We start from the raw sequence: 26,260 nt of genomic DNA, 5'->3' as shown, positions 1-26,260 counted from the left end.
AACAAAGGCCCAGTTATCTGCAAGAAAAATTCTACAGGCTTTGGGCTTCATGGCATCCTGCATCCTACTAATTCCATATGCAAGACTGCATATGAGGAAGCTTCAATGGTACCTGAAAAGTGTTTGGACTCAACATTGCCACAGCCTGGAAACAGTCATTACTCTCATTCCATGCTTGCAACAGGAGTTTCGATGGTGGGTAAAGGCTTGTCACCATAATAAGGGACAGCCATTCACATTACCTCCAGCCAGGCAGACACTAACAACGGATGCATCAGACTATGCCTGGGGAGCCCACGTGGCATGAAGATGCATTCAGGGCACATGGTCTTCAAACTAAATGCATCTGCATATCAATCAAAAAGAGATGTTAGCTGTTCAAAATGCCCTGACAGCCTTCAGAGACCTACTTCATCCAGGACAACTACTGATAAAGACAGACAACACCACGGTCATGTGGTATATAAACAAGCAGGGGGCCACACATTCATATCCCCTTTCCAGACTAGCCATGACCTTGTGGGACACAGCTTTGAATTACCAAGTACATCTGCAGGCACAATTCCTGCCAGGAAAGGAAAATACTCTGGCAGACGAACTAAGCAGAAACCTCATGGACCCCCACGAGTGGAAGCTGGATCCACAAGTCTTCAGCATAACAAGGAAATGGGGATGCCCGGACATAAATCTGTTTGCCTCCCCTCTCAATTACCAACTAAAAAGATTCTGCACAAGGACTTATCACAGACAAGCATGGAAAGTGGACACCCTATCTTTCAGCTGGAAAAATTTATCAGTATATGCTTTTCCTCCACTGCCTCTCCTCCCCAAGGTGCTCCTAAGTCAGACAAGAGAAGCCAAAGATGATATTAATTGCCCCGGACTGGCCCCACTAATACTGGTACTCATTCCTAAGAAACTTGTCTCAATACCCAGCTTGGACCTTGCCACAAAAAACACAACTACTGTCCCAGCAAAACAATCAGATCATGCACAATCAACAACAGACTCTGAACCTGGCAGCATGGTTAATCCTGTAATCATACAGACGACACCTCTCAGTAAAGCTGTGATGGATGTCATTTTGGAAGCCAGAAGGCCTAGTACTAGAAAATCTTATGCTGACAAATGGAAGAGATTCAGTGCTTGGAATCGAGCACAAGGAACTGATACAGCAGAACCACATATTCCTCGGATATTACAATATTTAACTGAGATGCTTGACAAAGGCCCAACTTTTTCATCAATCAAAATCCATGCCTCTGCCATTTTGGCTGATTACAATACAGAGCCACCAATCTTTTCTCATCCTTTACTAAAGCAGCATCTTAGAGGAGCCAAAAATTTAAGGCCTCTTAGAAGATCACCATTACCTACATGGGACCTCAATTATGTGTTGGAAAAGCTCACCCTGCCTCCATTTGAACCAGCTGCTACCGCTGATATAAAGTTCTTGTTATGGAAGACAGCTCTGCTACTAGCAATTACTTCAGCAAGAAGAGTTTCAGAGCTACAGGCCCTCATGGCTGTAGAGCCTTTTATCATATTTTACCTAGACAGGGTGTCTCTGAGGACAAATCCTACCTTTATGCCTAAGGTCATTTCCAGTGTGGCTCTTAACCAAACAATTCATCTGCCAACTTTTTATCCAAATCCGCAGAACAAAGGGGTGAGAATTCTGCATTCCTTAGACGTACACAGACAGCTAAGATTCTACTTGAGCAGGACTGAAGCTCTAAGAAAAACTGAGCAATTACTAGTGTCATGTGCTGCAGGATCAGAAGGAAAGGCCGTTTCAAAGCAGACAATTTCAAAGTGGATAAGCCATTGCATCCGTTTCTGCTGCTTACACCATGGCAAACCTGTGCCCAAGGGCATTAGGTCACACTCCACCAGGGCTGCAGCTACTTCAGCAGCCTTTCTAAGAGGAGTACCAACCAAAGACATTCTAGAGGCTGGTACTTGGAGTTCTGTTCACACCTTTACAAAGCATTACCATTTGCCTCTCTAAGTCCAGGGCAGGCTTTGCCAATGCAGTACTGCAGGGCCTTATAGCCTCACCTAATGCTGTTTAGCTCCAAACTCCCAACCATAGCTTTGGGATTCTACCCAAATGTAATGACTGCAACAGTGAAACACGAAGAACATAGTACAGTTGTGTACACTTACCATAAATGTAGATGTTCGAGTGTATTCACTGTTGCAGTCTAGGTTACCCTCCCGCCATCCCCCTGTCATTCTACAGTTTATCTTTCCTTCTCTATTTTCTACAACCTGTGTGATATATTTGCTTGTAGATGAAAGTAAAGTTTATACTGATGCATGTAGATATATATATATATATATATATATATATATATATATATATATATATATATATATATGTATGTGTGTGTGTGTGTGTGTAAATATTTAGAATATTGCTACCTTTTGGGGGGCAAGAAAAACTAAAGAAAATGGCGTCTGCTGCATGTTTTATACCCCTGACGTCATGGAAGAGGAGACAACTGATGCAGGACCCAAGACTTTGGAATTCTGGCCAACTGAGGGCAACCTTCCAGCAGATTACCCAAATGTAATGACTGCAACAGTGAATACACTCTAACATCTACATTTATGGTAAGTATACACAACTGTACTTTTTCCCACCATAGCTTAGCTCACTATTGGGGGCTCCTGACATTTGGGGCAAGAAAAACTGATGTAATGGCGTCTGCTGCCTGTTTTTATACCCCTGACAACTTGATGTCGGTCCTGGATTAACAGCAACCGACGCAGAAATACTAAGTCTGTGGTATTCGTGCTGACTGAGGGCTACCTGCAGGCAGATAAACCCAAGTGTGATGACTGCAACATTGAATACACTCTCTACATTTATGGTAAGTGTACACAACTGTACTTTCTTCAGGCTCTACCATTCGTGTCCACCTGGCTGCCATATGTAACTTCCATATTGGGTTTGGTGGTGGTTCTTCACTTGTGTCTCACAAACTTTGTAAAGCCCTTTTGAAAGGAACCTTAATGTTAAGGCCTCTGTGTAAAGAACCCACTGCTCCATGGCATTTACCCTTGGTCCTACAATCTGTTATGCTATCCCCCTTTGAACCTATACCTACTTGTGACCTAAAATTTCTGACATGGAAAACTTCTTTTATTAGCTAATACTTCGGCAAGAGGAGTATCGGAAACTCAAGCCTTGTCCTGGAAGCCCCCCTACGTGATATTTCACAAGGACAGGGTTTCCCTCAGGACTAATCCTTCTTGGTAAAGGTAGCTTTAGAATCTAATATCAATCAAACCTTGCATTTACCAGTCTTTCCCCTAATTTCTCCATTAAGGGAGAGTGCTGTCCACACTTATTAGATGTTCACTGGTAATTACATTTTTACCTTCACAGACCAAAGGATATCAGAAAGTCTGACCAGCTGTTTGTTGCCTTTTCTTCCCTTTCTTTCAGTAACCCAATTGCTAAGGTTACTTTAGCTAAATGGCTTAGGGATTGTATCACCTTTATTTATCCTTCAAAGGGTCTCCAACCTCCATATCCTGTGAAAGCTCATTCAACTAGTGCTGTAGTGGCTTCTGTAGTTTATCATGCTAAAGCTTCCTTCGATGACTTTTGTGGAACAGCTACATGGGCATCTCTTCATACTTTTACTCATTACAAATTGGACCAGGTCTCTAACATGCATTATTCAGTTCGATGGTGCTCAGGAATATTGTTTCAGGAGACCTCCTAAGACATGGGTAGCTAGGGACTCTGTCCCATAGTCAAGGATTACCTGATTCACATCATCAGATGAAGAAGTTAGGTCTTACCATAACATTCCATCTGTGTTGTCTATCTTCACTAATCCTTGACCCCCCCCCCCCCCACACACACACACACACACACACACTCCATTCCCTGGCCAAAGACTCTCTTAGTGGATTGAATATTTCCAGTGACTGGCTTCAAAATAGGGACACAGATTTGGTCTCTCTATGAGGTGTTACTTTTTGTCTGCCATTATATTAGGCAAACTGTGTCTGAGGTAATTCACAGAGGAGCATTATGGGTAGAGCCGAGTTCAGGAGTTTGGAAGGTGCGAGCGGAAGTAAACGGCAGAGTAGGTTCCAAGGCTCCGAATAGAGCCCACAGTCAAAGATTAGATTGACAACACAGATGGAACGTTATGGTGTGAGACATAACTTCTTTATTTTCCATGTTGTGTAAATCGTGTTTCTAAACCACCTACACTGACTATATGCACACACACAATAGATAGGTATTGCTTGTGTATGCATGTCTGTTATTTTCCTGTTTCTGTTTTGTTGCCCAGCTGATGACTTAAAAGGGTCTGAGAAGGACCAGTTAAAAAAAGTGCAGATGCAAGGAAGGGGAGAGTGACAAACAATTTTGGCCCACTACTCTGTGTTCCCATTTTATGCCTATCCTTTTGAGCCATTTTGAGTATGGTCTTACTGTGCAGATGCTTAAAATGATGGAGTTTAGTCTATCATTCTGATGTGTTTTTTTTTCTCTTGAAATGCAGATGTGTGTTGCTTTGCTCTTAATGGGACAGATTTTATTTCATAATAGATTGTATTGTAAACAAATGGGTATGAAAATGTAATAGGTTGAGAGGTTGGCATAATAGCCAAGTTGTTTACCTTACAGACACAAGGTCCAGGGTTCGATTCTCACATGGGGAAATTGGCTCGACTTCAAATGACCCACAAGGGCAGTTAGCCTAGTACTAATCTATGAATCTATAGTTGATTCCCTGTGATTCTTGTAAGTGAATCAGTGATGCGGACAGATACTTTTGATAATGACGTGTTAAGAATTATATTGAAAAGTACACTTAATGTTTTATTTTCCCTTGTTAGAAAGCCTTTTTGTTTTTCCATGCCAGTGGAATTATCGTCCTGATCACTGCATATATGGAAGTAACTGCAAGGAATCTGAGGAGGAAGGCATCTTTATTCTTCATGGAAATAGAGGGGTTTATCATGATAACAAGCAACCAGCTTTCAGAGCAGTTTATGAAGCAATACATAATGTAAGCATTTTTAAAAGCAGTATATTAATTAGTTTTGTAGGTATATTCCAACTGTTAACCAAGAATCCTCAGCCTTCAAAACTGAGTTAACTGTATTTTTAAACGTTGATGCTAAAATTTTTCATACCACATCACTTTATCATTAACTAAATCAAGAAAAATGTTTCATGTTTAGATACTGTGTGAGTAGCCATATGTACTCTTGATAGAAATTTATTTTGAGGTTCTGAGTTGTAATTGTTTACACATAAGTGTCGTTGCCGGTCAGTAATAGCTTATTGTGGGGATAAGTTGAATTCATAAGTGCTCATTTTGAGAAGTGAGACATTTCATGATTATACAAATGTTTCATTGTCCTTGTTTGCATAGTTTTTACCTAGCTGGGTTGTGTCTTGGTGTGAAGGGGAATTAGTGGTTCAGACTTTTCTATAGCAGTAACACACAGATGGAAGTGTAGGGCTGAGCCGGGCTATGTTACTGTCAGTTTGATTATGTAACTTACTCCTCCAACAGAAGGCACAACTTCATATCCTTATGTTAAGGAACATTGCTGTAGGAGTCTAAGTAAATTAGTCACAGACATGCCATTCCGTGCTCTGGGTATTTGTAATGGTATGATGTTCATCGTGTTACACTGCTGCAGTCATTACATTTGGGTTATCTTGCTGTCAGGTGGTTCCCCAGTCAGCCTGAGTTACAAAGTCTTGGTCCGGCGTCTGTTGCTGTCGCCTCCTCCCTGACGTCAGTGCGACAGGGGTATATAAGATGCAGCCGACGCCATCTTCTTCAGTCTTTCTTGCCGCGCAGTGCCCGAAGCAAAAGCAGTTCGCAAGTGCCGGTCGGCTGACTCCTGAGATTTTCATTCTGAATCCAGAACCGAAGTCTTCTACAAAGCGAAGTACCCTGTTGGGGAAACATTTTCTTGTCTCAGTCTGATGTCAGTAAAAGTTAATAACTGTATTTCTTGTGGGAAGCAAATACCTCATAAGGATTTCCATTCCTATTGTATCCCGTGCCTAGGCCCAGACCATGACGTCACTGGTTGTCGGTTTTGTGCTAGGTTTAACAAGCGCACTATTAAACTTCGGTTTGATTTTTCCCGACATTATTTTGGCAGAAAATTCAATTACACCATGCCGTCGGAACTTCCGACGACCAGAATACGTAAAAAACGCAAAGACAAGGACAGGCATCCGAGGCCCAAAACTGATGAGGCCTCTTCTAGGCCGGTCGGTGCTCCGGTTTTCAGCGAGGCATCTTCGCAGCCCCTGAAGACCGCTTCTGCAGAACCACAGGCCGCCTCCAACTCCCACGTGGAGCTGGCTGGGCCTTTGGACGCACAAGTTTTTCAGCCTACCGAAACTAACCCTTCAGAGGGAACCGAAGTAGCTGAGCAATCCACAGCTTCAGAGGGTGTTTTCAGACCTACTCAGTTGAGCATTAAACCCTCTGCTAAGTCTAAGCCTCCCTTAAAAACAAAGAAACAAATACAGCATTCTCCAGGACAGGCCTCCATGCCTAAGAAACAAATGCTCAAAATGGCCGAAGACCTTATCACCTTGATCAGGGGGTCCCATCCCCCTCCTGATAAAAGGCCCAGACAAGATGCAGACTATGACTCATCTGACCAGGTGTTCATTTCTTCAGATTCATCCTCAGACCTAGGATATTCTTTACCCCCTTATGAGGATTCTGATGCTGAGGAATCAATTCCATCAGCCTCTCCGCCTGAGGAAACCTTACATACCATGAGGGAGCATTTCCATTGGGAAGGCCAGGATTACTCAGAATCCAAGAAAAGGCTCCGAGACTTCCTTTTATTACCTCAACACAGACCCCTTGCTATTCCACCAGTGTTAGATATTGTGGATGATGTGTATACTGAATCCAGCTTAAATCCTGACTCCTTACCTTCAGCCCCAGTTAAACCTGACAGATTAGAGAGTCCCTGACTCGCACAAATTTCTGTATAAAAGCCCTGTTGCTGACACTGAAACTATTTCTCAGGGACCCAAAGGGATTAAGGCCTCATCAGCAAAAAACCCAGTTCCCTCTGACAGAGATTCCAGAGCATTAGACAGATGGGGAAAGAAAGTATATACGTCTGCAACTTTAGCAATGAGAGTAATTGCCAGTTTCACATGCTAAAATTTCAGCAATTTGTGGTGTCTCAGTTGAAACAAAAAATGCTTCCAGATTCAGATCCTCCTAATTTTAAAGAAATGCAGGATTTATTGCATGCAGCTGAACAAGTGGGAAAACCATACTTTGCAAGGTGGTTTTGATTCTTTAGAGGCCTCCTGTAGAGCAGCAGTTACAGGCTCTGTCATTAGAAGGCATGCTTGGTTAAAAGAACATACGTTACCAAATCATGTTAAAGCAAAATTATTGGATGCACCTTTGCAGCGGGATGTGTTCTTTGGAGTTAAAGCAGAAGAGGTATTAAAGAAGATGGAGGATAAGGCAAAATCTATGCAAACGGTGAAGGATTTCTTACAGGTTCAGCCTCCTCGATTTAGCAGAAATTGGCCAACAAAGAATTGGTCCTTTCCAGTTAGACCTCAAAGGGGCAGATACAGACGTCCAAGAGGTAGAGGTCGACCACAAGGTTCTTGGCCTCGACAATGGGGTGCACCAGGCCAGAAGGAGAAGACAGGCCCCAACCATATAAAAAGCAGCTTCAATGACTTCCCACTACAGCTGCCAAACGGCTCTCTCTCTTGGCAGCCTCCTTAGGAGGAAAACTGGCACTTTTCTATCGCAGTTGGCATTGGATCACCAAAGACAAATGGGTTCTCAACATTTTATCTCAAGGTTACAGGTTCCACTTTCACACTCTGCCAAGGTTAAAAGGAATGCCAAATATGCCACCAAATAAATGGGCAGAGGCTCAAAAACAAATTACAGCACTCATGGACATGAGAGCTATTCAAAATATACCACCACAGGAGCAAGGACAAGGATTTTACTCGAGACTCTTTCTGGTTCCCAGAAAGGACAAAGCCTGGAGGCCCATTCTGGATCTTTCTTCTCTAAACACGTACCTGGATGTTCCGAAATTCAAAATGTTACAGCAGCTTCTTCCCATGCTGGGCAAGAAAGCTTGGCTCGTGACCTTGGACCTCAAGGAGGCATACCTGCATGTCCCTATCAGACAAAACTGCAGAAGATACCTCAGATTCATAGCTGGTTCAATGCACTATCAATTCCCTGCACTGCCCTTTGGGTTATCTACTGCGCCCAGGGTCTTCACAAAGTGCCTGACACCAGTAATTTCATTTTGCAGACAGAAAGGAATTCAAATTTATCCGTACCTGGACTGCCTGATTCAAGCAGAGAGCAAGGACATTCTTCTAAAGCATTTGGCGTTCGTAAAAAAGTTAAGTTGTCTGGGGTACACAGTAAACGAAAAGAAATCAAAACTAGTGCCCTCACAAGGGATAATATTCCTGGGTGCCAGCTTGAACACAACGGCCCAGATGGCTTATCTCACGCCAGGCAAGCAAGGACAACTGACTCGATACTTTCAATTGATGGCAACAAAGACCCAACTCCCTGCATGAAAAAATCTGCAGGCCTTGGGCTACGTGGCATCTTGCATGGAAAGTGGATGCCCTCTCATTCAGCTGGAAAAACCTACAAGTATACGCATTCCCTCCTCTACCTCTCCTTCCAAAGGTACTCATAAAAGCCAGGCAAGAAGAGCCAAAAATGATCCTGATTGCACCAGACTGGCCACGCCAGCACTGGTACCCAATCTTAAAGAACTTAACGAAAGAACCACCCTGGATTTTGCCTCAAATCCCACATCTGCTGACTCAGCACAACAATCAGATACTTCACAGCCAGCTAAAGACCTTAAACCTAGCTGCATGGAAAATTCCTTAGTCAAGCAAGCAATGCCTCTCTCCAAAGCTGTTATGGATGTCATTCTGGAGGCCAGAAGGCCTAGTACCAGGAAAGCCTATTCGGATAAATGGAAGAGATTCTGTGCCTGGAACCAGGCTCACAGCCTTGACCCTATTATCCCAAACATTCCTCAGATACTACAATATTTAACTGAGATGCTGGACAAGGGCCTCTCCTTTTCATCCATCAAGATCCACGCCTCTGCCATTTCTGCTCATTACAACACAGATCCACCAATTTTCTCTAATCCTTTGCTAAAACAGTACCTCAGAGGGGCTAAAAACATAAGACCGCCCCGTAGAGCACGTACTCCAACTTGGGACCTCAGCTTTGTTTTGGAAAAGTTAACTTTACCTCCTTTTGAGCCAGCTAACACAGCAGAATTAAAATATATCTCTTGGAAAACTGCTCTGCTACTGGCAATAACATCAGCACGAAGAGTTTCAGAATTACAGGCACTAATGGCAGTGGAACCTTTCCTCATTTTCCACCAGGGCAGGTGTCTTTAAGAACTAACCCGACGTTTATGCCAAAGGTGGTATCAAGTGTGGCTCTAAACCAAACTATTCACTTGCCAACCTTTTATCCAAAACCACAGAATAAAGGGGAGAGACTACTGCATTCTTTGGATATTCACAGGCAGTTACGCTTCTACTTGGACAAAACCAAAGCCTTCAGAAAATCTGAGCAATTATTGGTAGCATATGCTGCAGGAGCACAGGGAAAAGCTATTTGAAAACAGACTATTTCAAAATGGATAGGACATTGTATACATTTCTGCTATACACACCATGGGAAACCTGTACCTAGCAGCATTAGATCTCACTCCACCAGGGCAACAGCCACTTCCACTGCCTATCTCAGAGGAGTACCTACCAAGGATATTTTGGAAGCAGCAACATGGAGTTCTGTGCATACCTTCATCAAGCATTACCATTTGCCTTTATACTCCAAATCCAGAGCTGGCTTCGCCACTGCTGTGCTGCTGGGCCTTATAGCCACCCCTAATGCCTTATAGAACCAGCCACCCTACCTCAGCTTTGGGATTCCACCCAAGTGTAATGACTGCAGCAGTGTAACACGATGAACATAGTACAGTTTTGTACCTACCATAAATGTAGATGTTAGTGTAAACACTGCTGCAGTCCAGGCTACCCTCCCTCCTTCCCCTCTTACTTGTTGGTACGTACCTATGTCTTCTACCCTTCACTACCTATGGGGAGTATTTGCTGGTAACTGAAAGTTGTTGTTTGCTTTTCTTATGTATACTTTACTAGCAATTTGAATTGTCTACCTATTTGGGGGCACCTGACATCTGGGGAAGAAAAACTGAAGAAAATGGCATCGGCTGCATCTTGTATACCCCTGTCACACTGACGTCAGGGAGGAGACGACAGCAACCGACGCCGGACCAAGACTTTGGAACTCAGGCCGACTGGGGAACCGCCTGACGGCAGGATAACCCAAGTGTAATGACTGCAGCAGTGTTTACACTCTAACATCTACATTTATGGTAGGTACAAAACTGTACTTTGAGGTGCATTGTTTAGCCACAACGATTAGGGAGAAGCTCTGCTGTTGAGAGTGTACTATGCGTCTTCTCTTAGTTCGTTTCTGCCCCTTCAAAAGCAGTAGTTGCTTTGTTGTGCTTTCCATATTCATTTGTTGCTTCCCATGCTTTAGTTATACCATTGCTATATTGAGATTTATATTTTCTGTTGCTTTGTAATTACTTGCGTGGAATACAGAACATTACAAGCAGATACTTTTGTGATCTTAATACAACTTCTACTGACTTATCTTTAGTGTCCTTTTTATTGTTGAATATCTCAATCCCTCTAATTATGTGATCGTTAACAATAATACTGGCTTGGAACACTGTATTTTAAGGACATTTTTAGATCATAGAAGATTGCTGGTCCTTGTCGCTTCTTCCCCTCATCCTTACTCTGAGAAAGTTAATGTTAAAGTTAAGCACTGTAAATGACAAAGAACAAGAAGTAATGGAGAAAGTCTGGTACTAAAGCAGTTTTAAGAAATCAAATTTTCCCTTAAAACTACCTTCCTCGAACTATACTACTGATCTAATCAGTGTATCCTATAATTAAAAAGATCATCTCTACTTGACTCCAAGTAGACTATTCTCTATCTGTTAAACGTAGCACTTGCTCCTACAGTACTTATTACCTTGATACGGCACTCTTGTCATAGATAGTACCCCAAAAAGGCAACCCCCCATTTCTCGGTCACCCACGTCCCCCCGGAATCTTTTTTAAAGTTTTTTGTCTATTCCTTCTAGCATGTCGAGGGATCAATTGCTAGTGTCCTCTCCTGCTCAGCTGGTGAACCTGGGAATATTGAGGCAATGTTACAATTGCCTCATGTACACAGACAACCCTCTCCTCCTCCCACAAAACACAAATACATGCGAGAGATGCAACTATACAGCCAAACTGGAGGCTGAGCTCTCTCAACATAGGACTGGCAAGACCAGTCAGGAGGAGAAGGTTACCACACACACTATAGACCCAGTCTCACATAGTACCATTACAACCTCAAATCATACACATAAACACACAAAGACATACTCGGAGGCTCTGATCAAAATCTACCAAAACAGCAGAGGCCACCAAAGCAGACACCCAAACAACCACCACCTCAGAACACAACACCTGCAACACATAGACCTCACAGTCAGAGTATCAAACAGTCACAGCCCTTAAGGCCAAACACAATGCCAGACACACTAGTCATTGGTGACTCCATAGTCAGACACACTGACGTCCCGCTCACCAGACTGAGTAAGGAGAAGGTCACAGTAAGCTGCCTGTCGGGCGCTAGAGTCCGCCACATAACGCAAGCACTCAGGTCTCTCAACAGCAGGTACAAATATGACTCAGTCATTGTCCACGCTGGTGTAAACGACCTGAGACGTACCTCCTTGGACTACATGAAAAGAGACATTGAGGAGCTCTCTGATTATGTAGCCCAGGCAGGTATGACCCTGACCTTGAGCAGTATCCTACCTTCAGCAAGAATGATGCCACAATACAGAGATAAGATGATCAGCTTTAGCAATTGGCTTAAACACTGGTGTCATTCAAAGGGGATCCAGTGTCTGTCTGCCTGGTATGACATGCTGGACAAGCCACGCTGCTTCGCAAGGGACGGCTTGCACCTGTCACCCCTGGGATTCCGGATATTGGCAAAGGCTCTTGCCACCCCCATAGTGCCTTTTTTAGGCAAGGCTCTAATTCTAAACCTACCACCCTAGAACACAAAAAAGGAAAAAAACTAAGGGTAATGCTGCTCAATGCCGAAGTCTAAATCTCAAAATGCACGCACTCGAGGCCCTTCTCAGTATGGAGAACATCGATGTCTGTGCTGTGACAGAAACCTGGTTCAAGGCTCCTGAGAGCACCCCAGCGCTATCAGGTTTTACCTCATATCATGCGTTCCGGTCCCAAAATCTGGACAATGCCAAGAAAGGAGGGGTATCCATATTCATCAAGGACACCCACACCTCAAGACTGGTGGCAACGCACGATGCATCGGAGACCATCCAGGTGCAATTAACCATAGGCAAGACTGCTCTGCAAATTGTAGCATGTTACAGGCCGCCCTCACAAACTCAGGAACCTCACATGGCCTTCCTGAAAACACTAGAGGGGATAAATGTATCACCAAACACCATCATACTAGGTGACTTCAATTACCCTAATATAGACTGGGAACACTACTCAAGCCCAAACACCCTAGCCCAAAAGTTCCTGGAATTCATAAACTCAAATGCCATGGAACAACTAGTCACCATCCCCACAAGAGGAGATAACATACTTGATCTCATCATCATGAACATGGGAGCACAATGTTCAACACCGGAGGTGTACCCCTCACTGGTGAGATCAGACCACAAACTAATCTCGCTGGAGGTCCTCATCCCACCCCCACCTGAAATAAAAAAGACCACAGTAAAGAACTTCTCAAAAGCCGACTTCACACTTCTAAAGACTAGTGTGGTCTCCTTTAAGGCCCCGAGCCGGCGGAAAACAGTACTCAAGCTGCTGAATCACTTACAAATGCCTTCTACCAGCACCTGCAGGACTGCATGGATAAGGCAATCCCAAGCAAAACAAAGACTCTTTGTACCAAAGGCAAGCCCAGTCTGGTGGACCCCAGCCATAAACAAACTCTACAACAAAAGGAGGAAGCTACTACAAGATAGAGCAAAATCCTTAAAAGGTAAGACACCCTTGATCACTATAAGTAAAAACTAAGAGCTCTCATAAAATCATCCAAAGCAAATTTCGAGAGAAAAATAGCTAAAGACTCAAAAGACAATCATAAGGCCTTCTTTAGCTATGTTAGAAACCTGGGAGGAAACTCCCAGATATGCTCAGAGCTAGTTCAAAATGATGTGAAGATTACTGATCCTACAGACATTGCCAACATACTGGCTGACAAGTTCAGTGCAAACTTCTCCCCTCCCCAAAGGAGAGATATCTATACCAAACGATTGCAGCCCCCAAACATCTCCAGCGCCCAAGTGAGAACTGCTCTCCAAAGCAAAAACACAGCATCCATGGGACCTGATGGTGTCCCCGGCTGTGTGCTCCATGAACTCAATGAGGAATTAAACCCACAGCTAGGACAGCTGTTTAATCAAAGTCTTACCTCTGGATACACTCCAGGAGTGGCGCACTGCAACTGTGGTACCACTTCACAAAGGCGGTGCCTCCACCGACCCTGGAAATTACCGGCCCATTAGCTTGACAAGCCTTATCTGCAAAGCCATGGAGAGGATCATAATGGACCTCATAAATAAAGATATAGGGAATTTGCAGACTTTGGATCCAACCCAGTTTGGCTTTGTCAAAGGCAGATCATGCCTTTTAAACTTGGTTGACTTTTTGAAACAGTCACCAAAGCCATTGATGAGGGAAAGGCAGTCCATACAGCCTACCTCGATCTGGCTAAGGCCTTCGATACAATACCCCACTCGGGTATCATTGAAAAACTCATCAGCTTAAATGTCAACCCATACATCACAAGATGGGTTGCAAACTGGCTGAGTGACAGAACCCACAGGGTCAGAGTTGCTGGCGCCATGTAAGACTCAAAGCCTGTCACAAGTGGTGTCCCACAGGGCTCAGTCCTGGGCCCACTCTTGTTTGGCATCTACTTTTCCCAAGTACATGCAAACACAGGAGGGTTATGGCTGACAAAGTTTGCAGATGACTGCAAACTGGGCGCCATAGTAGAAAACACATCTGACGCAGATATCCTTCAGAAGGGTCTCACAGAAACGGATAACTGGTGCCAGAGCCACGGCCTAAAGTTAAATGCCAAAAAATGCTTAGTCATACCCTTTGGGAAAAACAAGGTTACCCCTAGCTACCAAATAGGTGGCAATCCACTGAGCACAGAAGAAGTTATCAGGGACCTGGGGACCCAGGTTGATAGTTGTCTGTCATTCGACACCCATGTAGCTAAAGTAGTTAGGAAGACCTTCTACATTGCCCACCTTATCATGAAGGGATTCTCATCTAGATCAAGGGAGGTCATAGTCTCCTTTTACTCATCACTCATCAGACCAATGATTGAGTACAATGCCCCATTCGGAATGTATCTGACCCGACACTTGCAGCAGCTGGAGAGGCCACAAAAGTTCCTCACCAAAAGGATAAAGGGTCTCAAAAATCTGTCCTATGCTGCCCGACTGAAAGAACTCCAGCTCTATTCAGTCGCTTACCGCTTGCTCAGAGATGACCTTTGCCTAACATACAAGGCCATGTCAAACCCAGATTTGATGAATATGCTTCACCTCAAAAAATCTAGATCCATCAGAGCCACAAGGGCGGGAGACTTAAACCTTGACATGGCTATTAATAGGACATGCTGGAGGGATAGATTCATCACCCAAAGACTCCCTATGCTGTGGAACAAAATCCCGGTACATGCGAGACAGAGCACCTCGCTGGCCTTGTTCAAGAGAAATCTTGACCAATGGATGGGAGATCGCAGATATACCCCAGGGATTACCTCAGTGTCACTGCTCGACAGAGGCACAGCAAAATAATGGGTATAGTTCCCCATACTAAAGGGGTGGCGTAAGCCACAAAACGATGGGCTAGGCTTGTAAATGCCCTCGGGCAGATAGCCTAGTATGAACCTATGAACCTATGGAGAAATTTCCTAGTCTGACACGGTGGTGACCCAGGTGGCCAAGTTTGTATTTCTGAGTGGGAATTCTCTTCATCTGGCAGTATGATTTGATCCCTCAGTATGCAGGCTAATGACTGCTTTTGTTCCCGTATTCTCCCAAGTGTCTGGACAACTTTAGCAGACAGTGCAGGAGAGGTAACATCTCCAGGGTGGGGGTGGGGTATTTTTTCCACAGTTAGTTTCTAAAATGGCACCATAGCTCAGGAAATCTAATTTTTTTTTGTTTCCAAGTGGAGGATCTCACTCAGTGCATTACCCGTGGTTAAGAAAAATTACATTTTTACTTCTTCCACACTACTAGATAAAAGGTGAATTTATTTCAAAAACTTCCGTTTTAGTCCCAGCTTCAGGTTTAGCTTCTGTGGACTTTTCTTCTGTTGATAGAACATCCAGGGGGTTTATTGCCTCTGGTATAGGTTTATGATCTTTGCTGTCCTCTGCCTTCATCAGGCAGTTCATATATCAGACCATGTGATATACTTTTTGAACTCTTAACATGTTAGGGACCCCGATTATTGTAGTCATGCAGATCTCAAGGGAAATTTTGCAGTCTGTGAATGCCATTGTAATAACTCCTCGACTACAGCTGTTGCTGTCCGATTGCCATCTTTAGCCAACATTGGCATTGGATTGTTTTGAAGAACATGCTTGTGACAAATACCAGGTTCAGCCTTGTTAGTCAGTATTGAAGGAGGAGCACTATAATGTTCATCATACTGACAACTGCTTCAGTAGCCTTAGCTATGTGTGTTGTATCCTGCCAAGGGTATAACAGCTGGCCAGCTTCCAAAGCTTCAGGGCACCTTCCAAGTGCTCAAACTGTCAGGCATCTCGAGCTGAACTGAATAAAGGGCAAGTTTGGGCATGAAAGCCTTTCATAGCTTTACTTCCACTGAAGAATAAGCTCCTGTGAGGCTTTAAAGGATCAACAGTCATAGGTAGGTACTAGACTATTGGCGCTAGGGCCTGTATAAGCCTAGCCAAACAGTACCCTGGCTTTTGCCACCCAAGAAAATTATTTTCCTGTGCCCCTGTCAAACAGAGCCACAGAAGTGATCCCTGGGCTGAATTTCCTATCTCCCATCCAATCATCAAGATTTTTCTTGAGTGCTAATGAGGAGCTTTGTTTGATATAGATAGATAGTTTGTTCCAGAGTATGGGAAGTCTCTGGGACAGGAATCTATCCCTCCAGCATGTTCTGTTTATTGTGGTAACAAGGTTTAGGTCCCTAGAGTGTGTCGCTTGGAGGGATTGTGATTTCAAGTGGAGCATGTCCAACAGCTCTGGGTTTGACATAGCTTTTTATGTTAGGCAGAGATCGCTTCTGAGTAGGCGATGTGCGACAGAGTAAAGCTGGAGTTTTTTGAGACGGTCTGCGTAGGGCATCTGTTTGAGGCTGGTAATCCTCTTTGTGAGGTATTTCTGCTGCCTTTCCAGTTGTAGATGTCTTGTGAGGTACATACCAAAAGGGGAATTGTACTCTGTAATGGGTCTAATGAGTGATGAGTAGAGGGGAACAATGACCTCTTTTTTTTTTCTGGATGAGAAACCTTTTGTGATGAGGTGTGCCACGTAGAAGGATTTCCTGACTACTGTGGCAATGTGATTATCAAAGGAGAGACTACTGTCCACCTGTGTCCCAAGGTCTCTTACCACACTTTTGGTGTTAAGTAGACTACCGCCTATGTGGTAATTCATGGGTACAGAGTTTTTACCAAAAGGGATGACTGTGCACTTTTTGGCATTGAGCTTGAGGCCATGGCTTTGACACCAGGCATCTGTCTCGGTGATGACCTTTTGTAGGATGTCCACATCGTTAGGAGATGTTCATGTTTCACTGTTGCAGTCATTACATTTGGGTAATCTGCTGGCAGGTTGCCCTCATTCGGCCTGAATTCCAAAGTCTTGGGTCCTGCGTCAGTTGCTGTCTCTTCTTCCATGACGTCAGGTCGTCAGGGGTATAAAACAGGCAGCAGACACCATTTTCTTTAGTCTTTCTTGCTGTGCAGTGCCCGAAGCAGAAGCAGTTAGCAAGTGCTGGTCGGCCGACTTCTGAAATTTTCGAATTCGAGTTTCAGAACCGAAGTCTTCACTAAAGCTAAGTACCCCGTTGGGGAAACCTTTTCTTGCTCTATACCAATGTCAGTAAAAGTTAATAATTGCATTACTTGTGGGAAGCAAATACCTCATAAGGATTTCCATTTGTACTGTATTCCTTCCCTAGGCCCTGATCATAACGTGCCTAGCTGTCGGTTTTGTGCTAGATTCAACCAACGCACTATTAAGCGTCAGTATATCTTTACCTCAAAATATTTTGGAAATAGATTTAACTATCCTGAAATGTCGTCCGATAGCAATCAGACTACAGGAGTTCACAAAAAATGCAAAGAAGAGGACAGGGACAGACTGTCTAGGTCCAAAACAGACGACAAAGCTTCTCCTAAGCCAGTCGCCGGTACTCTGTGAGGTGCTTTCGCAGCCCCTGATACCCGCTACTTTCGAGTCGCAAGCCTCTACCGAGACCCATAAGGAGTCCAGCACGCCGCGAGATTCTCAAAGTATTGTACCAGCGGATGTCTCTCCCTCAGATGGGTCCGGAGCTGCTGGGCAGGCACTGGCTTCTGAGGGTGTTTTCAGGCCACAGCATTTCTATATAAAACCATCGCCAGCTTCAAAATCAAAGACAAAAGCAACTTCTAAAGCTAAAAAAACGATGCATGAGCCACGTGCTCAGGCTTCTATGCCTAAAAAGCAGATTATCGAAATGGCTGAAGACCTAATTACCTTGATCAGGGGTTCCCAACCACCTCCTGATAAGAGGCCTAGGCAAGACACTGATTATGAATCTTCAGATCAGGTTTCTATTTCTTTTGATTCCTCTTCTGATCAGGAATTTTCTATTTCACCCTATGAGGATTCTGATGCAGAGGAATCTATCCCATCTGCATCTCCTCCTGAAGATTATTCCTTTGGAGAAACCTTGCATATTTTCAGGGAGCACTTTCACTGGGAGAGTCAAGATTTCTCAGAATAAAAAAATAAAAACCCTGCTGCTGACCCTGAAACTATTTCACAGGGTCCAAAAGGTGTAAAGGCCTCAACAGCAAAAAATCCTACCCCCTCTGGTAGAGATTCCAGAGCACTGGATAGATGGGGAAAGAAGGTTTATACATCTGCAACCTTGGCAATTAGGGCCTTAAACTGCCAGTTTCATATGCTCAGGTATCAACAGCATGTTATGGGATTACTGAAACAGAAAATAATGATGATTTCTGAATGTGCAGAAAATAAAGATTTGCAGGAGTTATTGCATGCAGCAGAACAAGTTGGAAAGCATACTTTGCAATGTGGTTTTGATTCCTTAGAGGCCTCCTGCAGGGCTGCAGTTACTGGATCTGTGATTAGAAGGCATACCTGGCTAAAAGAGCAGAATTTGCTTGATCATGTTAAAGTTGAACTGCTGGATGCTCCTTTACAGCATGATACTCTGGTATTAAGGTAGAAGAGGTTTTAAAGAAAATGGAAGACAAAGCTAAGTCAATGCAAACTGTAAAAGACTTCTTACAAGCGCAGCCACCAAGATTCAGTAGACACTGGCCTACAAAAAATTGGTCCTTTCCTGTGTCCGACAGAGCTCCACGGGGCAAGTCCAGGCACCCTAAAGGTTCTAGATACCAGTCACAGGATTCTTACAGGTCAAAGCAATGGGGGGGGTGCTTCTACCTCCAAATCTGGAGGAAATAAAGCACAACCCTACAGTAAACAGTCTAAATTACTTCCCCCTGCCATCACCAAGCACTTATCTTTTGGCAGCACCCTTAGGGGGAAAATTAGCACTTTATGCTCAAAATTGGCAGTTAATAGCCCAGGACAAGTGGGTGTTAAACATAGTATCTCAGGGATACAGATTCCACTTCCACACTCTGCCAATTTCAAATGTTTGGCCAGACCTGCCAAAAAGTCACTGGGAAGAGGCACAGAAATAAGTTACGTCCCTCATGGATATGGGGCGCTATTCAGCCAGTGCCAGAACAGGAAAAAGGACAAGGGTTTTACTCAAGACTGTTTTTGGTACCCAGAAAAGACGAGACCTGGCGCCCAATACTGGATTTATCAATTTTGAACACGTTCCTGGACATTCCAAAATTCAAAATGCTAACTTTGGAGCAGCTTCTGCCCATGCTGGGCAAGGACGCTTGGCTAGTGACTCTAGACTTAAGAGGCATACCTGCATGTCCCAATAAGGGAATCGTGCAGAAGATACCTCCGTTTCAAGGCTGGCTCTATGCATTACCAATTCTCCTCACTGCCCTTTGGCTTATCTACTGCGCCCAGGGTCTTTACAAAGTGCCTGGCACCAGTAACTGCATTTTGCAGACAGAGGTATACAAATCTACCCTTACTTGGACAGCTGTCTCATTCAAGCAGAAAACAAGGACCTTCTTCATCAGCATCTGGCGTTTGTAAAAAGGCTTCTAACATGCCTAGGGTACACAATAAACGGAAAGAAATCACAACTGGTACCCTCACAAAAGATAACATTCCTGGGTGCAAGCTTGAATACAACTGCCCAGATGACTTTCCTCATGCCAGACGAACAAAGACAACTGACTATTTACTTCAAACAGATGGCAACAAAAACCCAGTTACCTGCAAGACAAATTTTGCAGGTTTTGGGGTTCATGGCATCTTGCATTCTACTGATTCCATATGCAAGACTACATATGAGGAAACTACAGTGGTACCTAAAAAGTTTATGGAGTCAATATTGTCACAGTCTGGAAACAATGATTCCTCTCATTCCCTGCCTACAACAGGAGTTTCTTTGGTGGGCAGAGGCATGTCACCAAAACATGGGACAGTCCTTCACTCTACCCCCTGCCAACCAAACCTTAACCACAGATGCATCAGACTATGCATGAGGGGCCCACATGGCAGGAAGATGCATTCAGGGCATATGGACCCCAAAACAAATGCATCTGCATATCAATCAAAAAGAGATGTTAACAGTTCAAAATGCCCTGACAGCCTTCAAGGACTTACCTCATCCAGGACAACTACTGACAAAGATGGACAACACCACGGTTATGTGGTAGATAAACAAGCAAGGGGGCACACACTCATATCCCCTTTGCAGACTAGCCATGACATTTTGGGACACAGCCTTGACTTACCAAGTACATCTTCAAGCTCAATTCCTGCCAGGAAAGCAAAATACTCTGGCAGATGACTTAAGCAGAAACCTTATGGACCCTCACAAGTGGAACTTGGATCCACAAGTCTTCAGCATGACAAAGAAATGGGGGAGTCCGGACATGGACCTTTTTGCCTCTCCTTGGATTTATCAACTGGACAAATTCTGCACAAGGACTTATCACAGACAAGCATGGAAAGTGGATGCCCTATCCTTCAGTTGGAAAAACCTATCAATTTACGCCTTTCCTCCTCTGCCTCTTCTTCCCAAGGTCCTACTAAAGGTCAGACAAGAAAAACCAAAAATGATACTAATTGCCCCGGACTGGCCCCACCAACACTGGTATCCAATCCTAAGGAATATGTCTCAGTTCCCAGCTTGGAACTTGCCTCAAATACCTGACTTACTGTCTCAGCAAAACAATCAGATCCTGCATAATCGGCTCCAAACACTGAACCTGGCAGCATGGCTGATCATGTAGTTATTCAAGCAACACCTCTCAAAAATGTGATGGATGTCATTTTGGAAGCACAAGGAACTGACACAGCAGAGCCAAATATTCCTCAGATTTTACAATACTTGACTGAGATGCTTGACAAAGGCCTATCTTTTTCATCAATAAAAATCCATGTATCTGCCATCTCGGCTCATTACAGCACAGAGCCACCGATCTTTTCTCACCCTTTGCTAAAACAGTATCTTAGAGGGGCCAAAAATCTAAGGCCTCCCAGAAGATCACCAATTCCTGCATGGGACCTCAATTTTGTGTTGGAAAAGCTCACCCTGCCTCCATTTGAACTAGCAGCTACTGCAGATATAAAGCTTTTATCATGGAAAACAGCTTTGCTCCTGGCAAATTACTTCAGCAAGAAGAGTTTCAGAGCTAAAGACCCTCATGGCTGTGGAGCCTTTTATCATATTTTACCCACACAGGGTGTCCCTCAGGACCAGTCCTTCCTTTATGCCTAAGGTGGTTTCCAGTGTGGCTGTTAACCAAACTATTCATCTGCCAACTTTTTATCCAAATCCGCAGAACAAGGGGGAGCAGATTCTGCATTCCTTGGACGTACACAGACAACTAAGATTTTATTGGAGCAGAACTAAAGCTCTAAGAAAATCTGAGTAGCTGCTGGTGGCGTTTGCTGCAGGATCAGAGGAAAAGACTATTTCAAAGCAGAGTATTTCAATGTGCATAAGCCACTGCATTCATTTCTGCTACTTACATCATAGTAAACCAGTGCCCAAGGGCATTGGGTCACATTCCACCAGGGCTGCAGCTACATCAGCAGCTTTTCTCAGAGGGGTACCAACCAAAGACATTCTAGAAGCTGCTACTTGGAGTTCTGTTCATACTTTTACAAAGCATTGACATTTGCCTCTCTTCTCTGTCCAGGGTGGGCTTTGCCACTGCAGATGTTCGTATTACCCTGCTGCAGTCATCACACTTGGGTTATCCTGCCATCAGGCGGTCCCGCAGTCGGCCTGAATTCCAAAGTCTTGGTCCGGCGTCGGTTGCTGTCGCTTCTTCCTGACGTCAGTGCGCCAAGGGTATAGAAGAGGCATCCAACGCCATTTTCTTCAGTCTTTCTTGCTGCACGGTGCCCGAAGCAGAAGCAGTTCGCAAGTGCCGGTTGGTCAACATCTGAGATTTTCGATTCGAATTTCAGTCCAAAGTCTTCAATAAAGCTAAGTACCCCATTGGGGAACCTTTTCTTGCCTCAGTCCGATGTCAGAAAAAGTTAACAATTGCATTTCTTGTGGGAAGCAAATTCCTCATAAGGACTTCCATTCCTATTGTATTCCTTGCCTAGGTGCAGACCACGACGTCACAGGTTGTCTGTTTTGTGCTAGGTTTAATAAACGAACTATCAAACGCCGTTTTGACTTCGCACGACATTACTTTGGTAGGAAATTTAATTATATCATGCCGTCGGAGCAGTCGACGACCAGCATGCATAAAAAACGCAAGGATAAGGACAGGCAGCCTAGGAACAAGCCAGACTCCGAGGCCTCTGCTGGGCCTGTCGCCGGTTCTCCGGTTTTCAGTGAGGCGCCTACGCAGCCTGTGACGACCGCAGAACTGGAACCCCAGACAGCTGCAGATTCTCAAGCTGAGTCTACTAGGCCTACTCAGCCATCTTCATTAGGCCCTTCTGACACCGGAGCAGAAGTAGACCCCGGTGCAGTGGAAACACCTTCAGTTGCAGAAGGTGTCTTCAGACCGACTACACTCACCATTAAATCTTATTCTAAGCTTAAAACTCCTTTAAAACCAAAGAAGACTGTCCATCAGTCTACAGTTCAAGGCCCCATGCCTAAGAAAGATGCTTAAGATGGCTGAAGATTTGATTACCCTAATCAGGGGTTCCCATCCCCCTCCTGATAAAAGACCAAGACAAGAGGAGGATTGTGCTTCCTCTGAACAGGTTTCAATTTCCTCAGATTCTTTTGAGGAACATGATTACACTTTTCCACCTTATGAAGACTCTGATGCTGAAGACTATCTTCCCTCAGCATCTCCCCCTGAAGACTACTCCTTTGGGAAACTTTACATACCATGAGGGAACATTTCCACTGGGAAGGCCAGGACTACTCTGATTCTAAGAAAAGGCTCTGAGAGTTCCTTTTACTAACCCAGCACAGACCTCTTGCTATCCCTCCAGTTTTAGATAGTGGATGTTTACTTGGAGTCTAGTCTAAATCCAGACACTCTACCTCCTGCTCCAGCCAAACCAGACAGATACTACAGAGTACCTGACTCTCACAAATTCCTTTATAAAAGCCCTGTGGCTGACCCAGAAACAATTTCCCAGGGTCCTAAGGGAGCTAAAGCTTCTATGGCTAAAAATCCTGTGCCCTCTGAAAGGGATTCCAGAGCCCTAGATAGATGAGGAAAGAAAATATACACCTCAGCAACTCTGGCTATGAGAGCATTAAATTGTCAGTTTCACATGCTGAAATATCAGCAATTCCTAATGTCTCAATTAAAACAAAAAATGAGCACACATACTGAACAATCTGAATTCAAGGAAATGCAGGATCTGTTGCATGCAGCTGAACAGGTGGGCAAACATACTTTACAATGCGGATTTGATTCGTTGGAAGCTTCCTGTAGAGCAGCTGTTACTGGCTCTGTCATACGTAGACATGCTTGGTTAAAAGAACAAACCCTTCCTGATCATGTTAAAGCAAAATTATTGTATGCACCTTTACAGCAGGATGTATTATTTGGTGTCAAAGCAGAAGAGGTTTTAAAGAAAATGGAGGATAAGGCAAAGTCTATGCAGACGGTCAAGGATTTTTTGCAGGTATAACCCCCTCGTTTCAGCAGAAATTGGCCAACAAAAAACTGGTCCTTTCCAGCTTCTGACAGATCACGGAGGGGCAAATACAGATGCCCAAGGGGCAGAGGTCAGTCACAGGGACCTTACAAACCTCGCCAGTGGGTACTGCTACCCAGAAAGGAGGAGAAGACAGGCCCCAAGCTAGCAGAAAACAAACACAATGACTCAATCCTCAAACTACTAAAATTAGCATTTTTTGCAGACAACTGGCACATCATCACAAAAGACAAATGGGTCCTAAACATCGTCTCTCAAGGATACAGATTCCACTTTCATACCTTACCAAGGATAAAAGGAATGCCAAACCTGCCACCAAATCAATGGACAGAGGCACAGAAACAAATTACAGCACTCGTGGACATTAGAGCCATTCAACAGGTACCTACACAGGAGCAAGGACAAGGATTTTACTCAAGACTCTTTCTAGTCCCAAGAAAGGACAAAGCATGGAGACCCATTCTGGATCTTTCAATTCTGAACACCTATCTGCAAGTACCAAAATTCAAGATGCTAACACTACAGCAGCTTCTTCCCATGCTGGGCAAGAATGCTTGGCTAGTAACGTTGGACCTCAAGGAGGAATACCTGCATGTCCCTATCAGACAAAATTGCAGAAGATACCACCGCTTCATTGCAGGTTCAACGCATTATCAATTCTCTGCACTGCCCTTTGGCTTATCTACTGCGCTCAGGGTCTTCACAAAATGCCTGGCACCAGTAATTGCATACTGCAGACCAAGAGGAATTCAGATATACCCATACCTGGATGACTGCCTTATTCAAGCAAAAAGCAAGGACATTCTTTTAAAGCATCTGGCATTTGTCAAACACCTTCTAAGTTGCCTAGGGTACACAGTAAACGAAAAGAAATCAAAACTAGTGCCCTCACAAAACATAATATTCCTGAGTGCCAGCTTGAATACAACGGCCCAGATGGCTTATCTCATGCCAGACAAGCAACAACAGCTGACTCAATATTTCAAAATAATGGCAACAAAGACCCAACTCCCTGCAGGAAAAATTCTGCAGGCCTTGGGATTCATGGCATCTTGCATACTACTAATACCATTTGCAAAACTGCATATGAGGAAATTACAATGGTACCTGAAAAGCGTATGGACTCAGCACAGCCACAGCTTGGAAACAATGATACCACTCATTCCCTGCCTTCAACAGGAGTTTCTGTGGTGTGCACAGGCATGTCATCTCAACAAGGGTCAGCCTTTCACCTTACCCACAGCCAGGCAAACTATGACAACAGATGCATCGGACTATGCCTGGGGAGCACACATGGCTGGACAGTGCATTCAGGGCAAATGGACTACAGATCAGAGGCATCTGCATATCAATCAAAAAGAAATTCTAGCAGTACAGAATGCCCTAACAGCTTTCAAGGACCTCTTACACCCAGGACAACTAATAATAAAGACGGACAATACCACAGTAATGTGGTACATAAACAAGCAAGGGGGCACGCATTCCTACCCTCTGTGCAGGCAAGCAATGACCTTGTGGAACACTGCACTGTCTTACCAGGTTCAATTGCAAGCACAATTCCTGCCAGGAAAGAAAAACACATTGGCAGATGACCTAAGCAGAAACATCATGGATCCACACGAGTGGAAACTAGATCCACAAATATTTGCAATGATAGCTCAAAAATGGGGACGCCCAGACATAGATCTGTTTGCAAGCCCCCAAAACTACCAACTTCAAAAATTTTGCACAAGGACATTCCATCCACAAGCTTGGAGAGTGGACACCCTCTCATTCAGTTGGAAAACATTAACAGTGTATGCCTTTCCTCCACTGCCTCTTCTAGCAAAGGTACTGCTGAAAGTCAGATTAGAGAGGCCACAAATGATGCTCATTGCACCAGACTTGGCCACACCAGAATTGGTATCCAATTCTAAGGAACATGGCCCACGGCCCACCATGGATTTTACCACAGATTCCTCACCTGCACACCCAGCGAGACAATCTGATTCTACACAGCCAGCTCAAGACTTTAAACTTGGCTGCATGGCAAATTACCTAAACAACCAGCCAACACCTCTATCCAAAGCTGTTATGGATGTCATTCTGGAGGCCAGGAGGGCCCAGCACCAGGAAAACCTATTCAGACAAATGGAAAAGATTTTGCACTTGGAACCAGGCTAAAGGCCAAAATCCACTGGATCCAAACATTCCTCAGATTCTACAATATTTAACTGAGATGTTGCACAAAGGACTTTCCTTTTCATCTATTAAGATCCACGCCTCAGCAGTTTCAGCTCATTACAACACGGGTCCTCCTTTATTCTCACATCCACTCCTAAGACAGTACCTCAGAGGGGCTAAGAACATAAGACCGCCAAGGAGAGCACCAACACCTACTTGGGATCTCAACTTTGTTCTGGAAAAGCTTACACTGCCGCCCTTTGAACCAATTTTTTCAGCTGATTTAAAATTTCTTTCATGGAAAACTGCCCTGCTACTAGCAATAACCTCAGCTAGATGAGTCTCAGAGCTACAGGCACTAATGGCAGTGGAGCCTTTCCTC

General features: G+C 44.2%; 1 protein-coding gene across 1 annotated transcript in view; it reads left to right on the top strand.

The window, feature by feature from the left end:
• GXYLT1 (glucoside xylosyltransferase 1) overlaps positions 1-26,260 on the top strand; it is a 790,439-nt gene that overhangs the window by 728,239 nt on the left and 35,940 nt on the right. The window contains exon 12 of the mRNA XM_044087446.1: positions 4,873-5,045. Coding sequence (XP_043943381.1) covers positions 4,873-5,045 — 173 coding nt within the window. The remainder of the gene's footprint in view (positions 1-4,872; positions 5,046-26,260) is intronic.

The sequence above is a fragment of the Protopterus annectens genome, chromosome 11.part0 (assembly GCF_019279795.1).
Source record: "Protopterus annectens isolate FY-2018-M chromosome 11.part0, PAN1.0, whole genome shotgun sequence".
Taxonomy (NCBI): Eukaryota; Metazoa; Chordata; order Ceratodontiformes; family Protopteridae; genus Protopterus; species Protopterus annectens.
The sequence above is the reverse complement of the archived record's forward strand: the minus strand, read 5'-3'. Positions and strand labels throughout refer to the sequence as shown.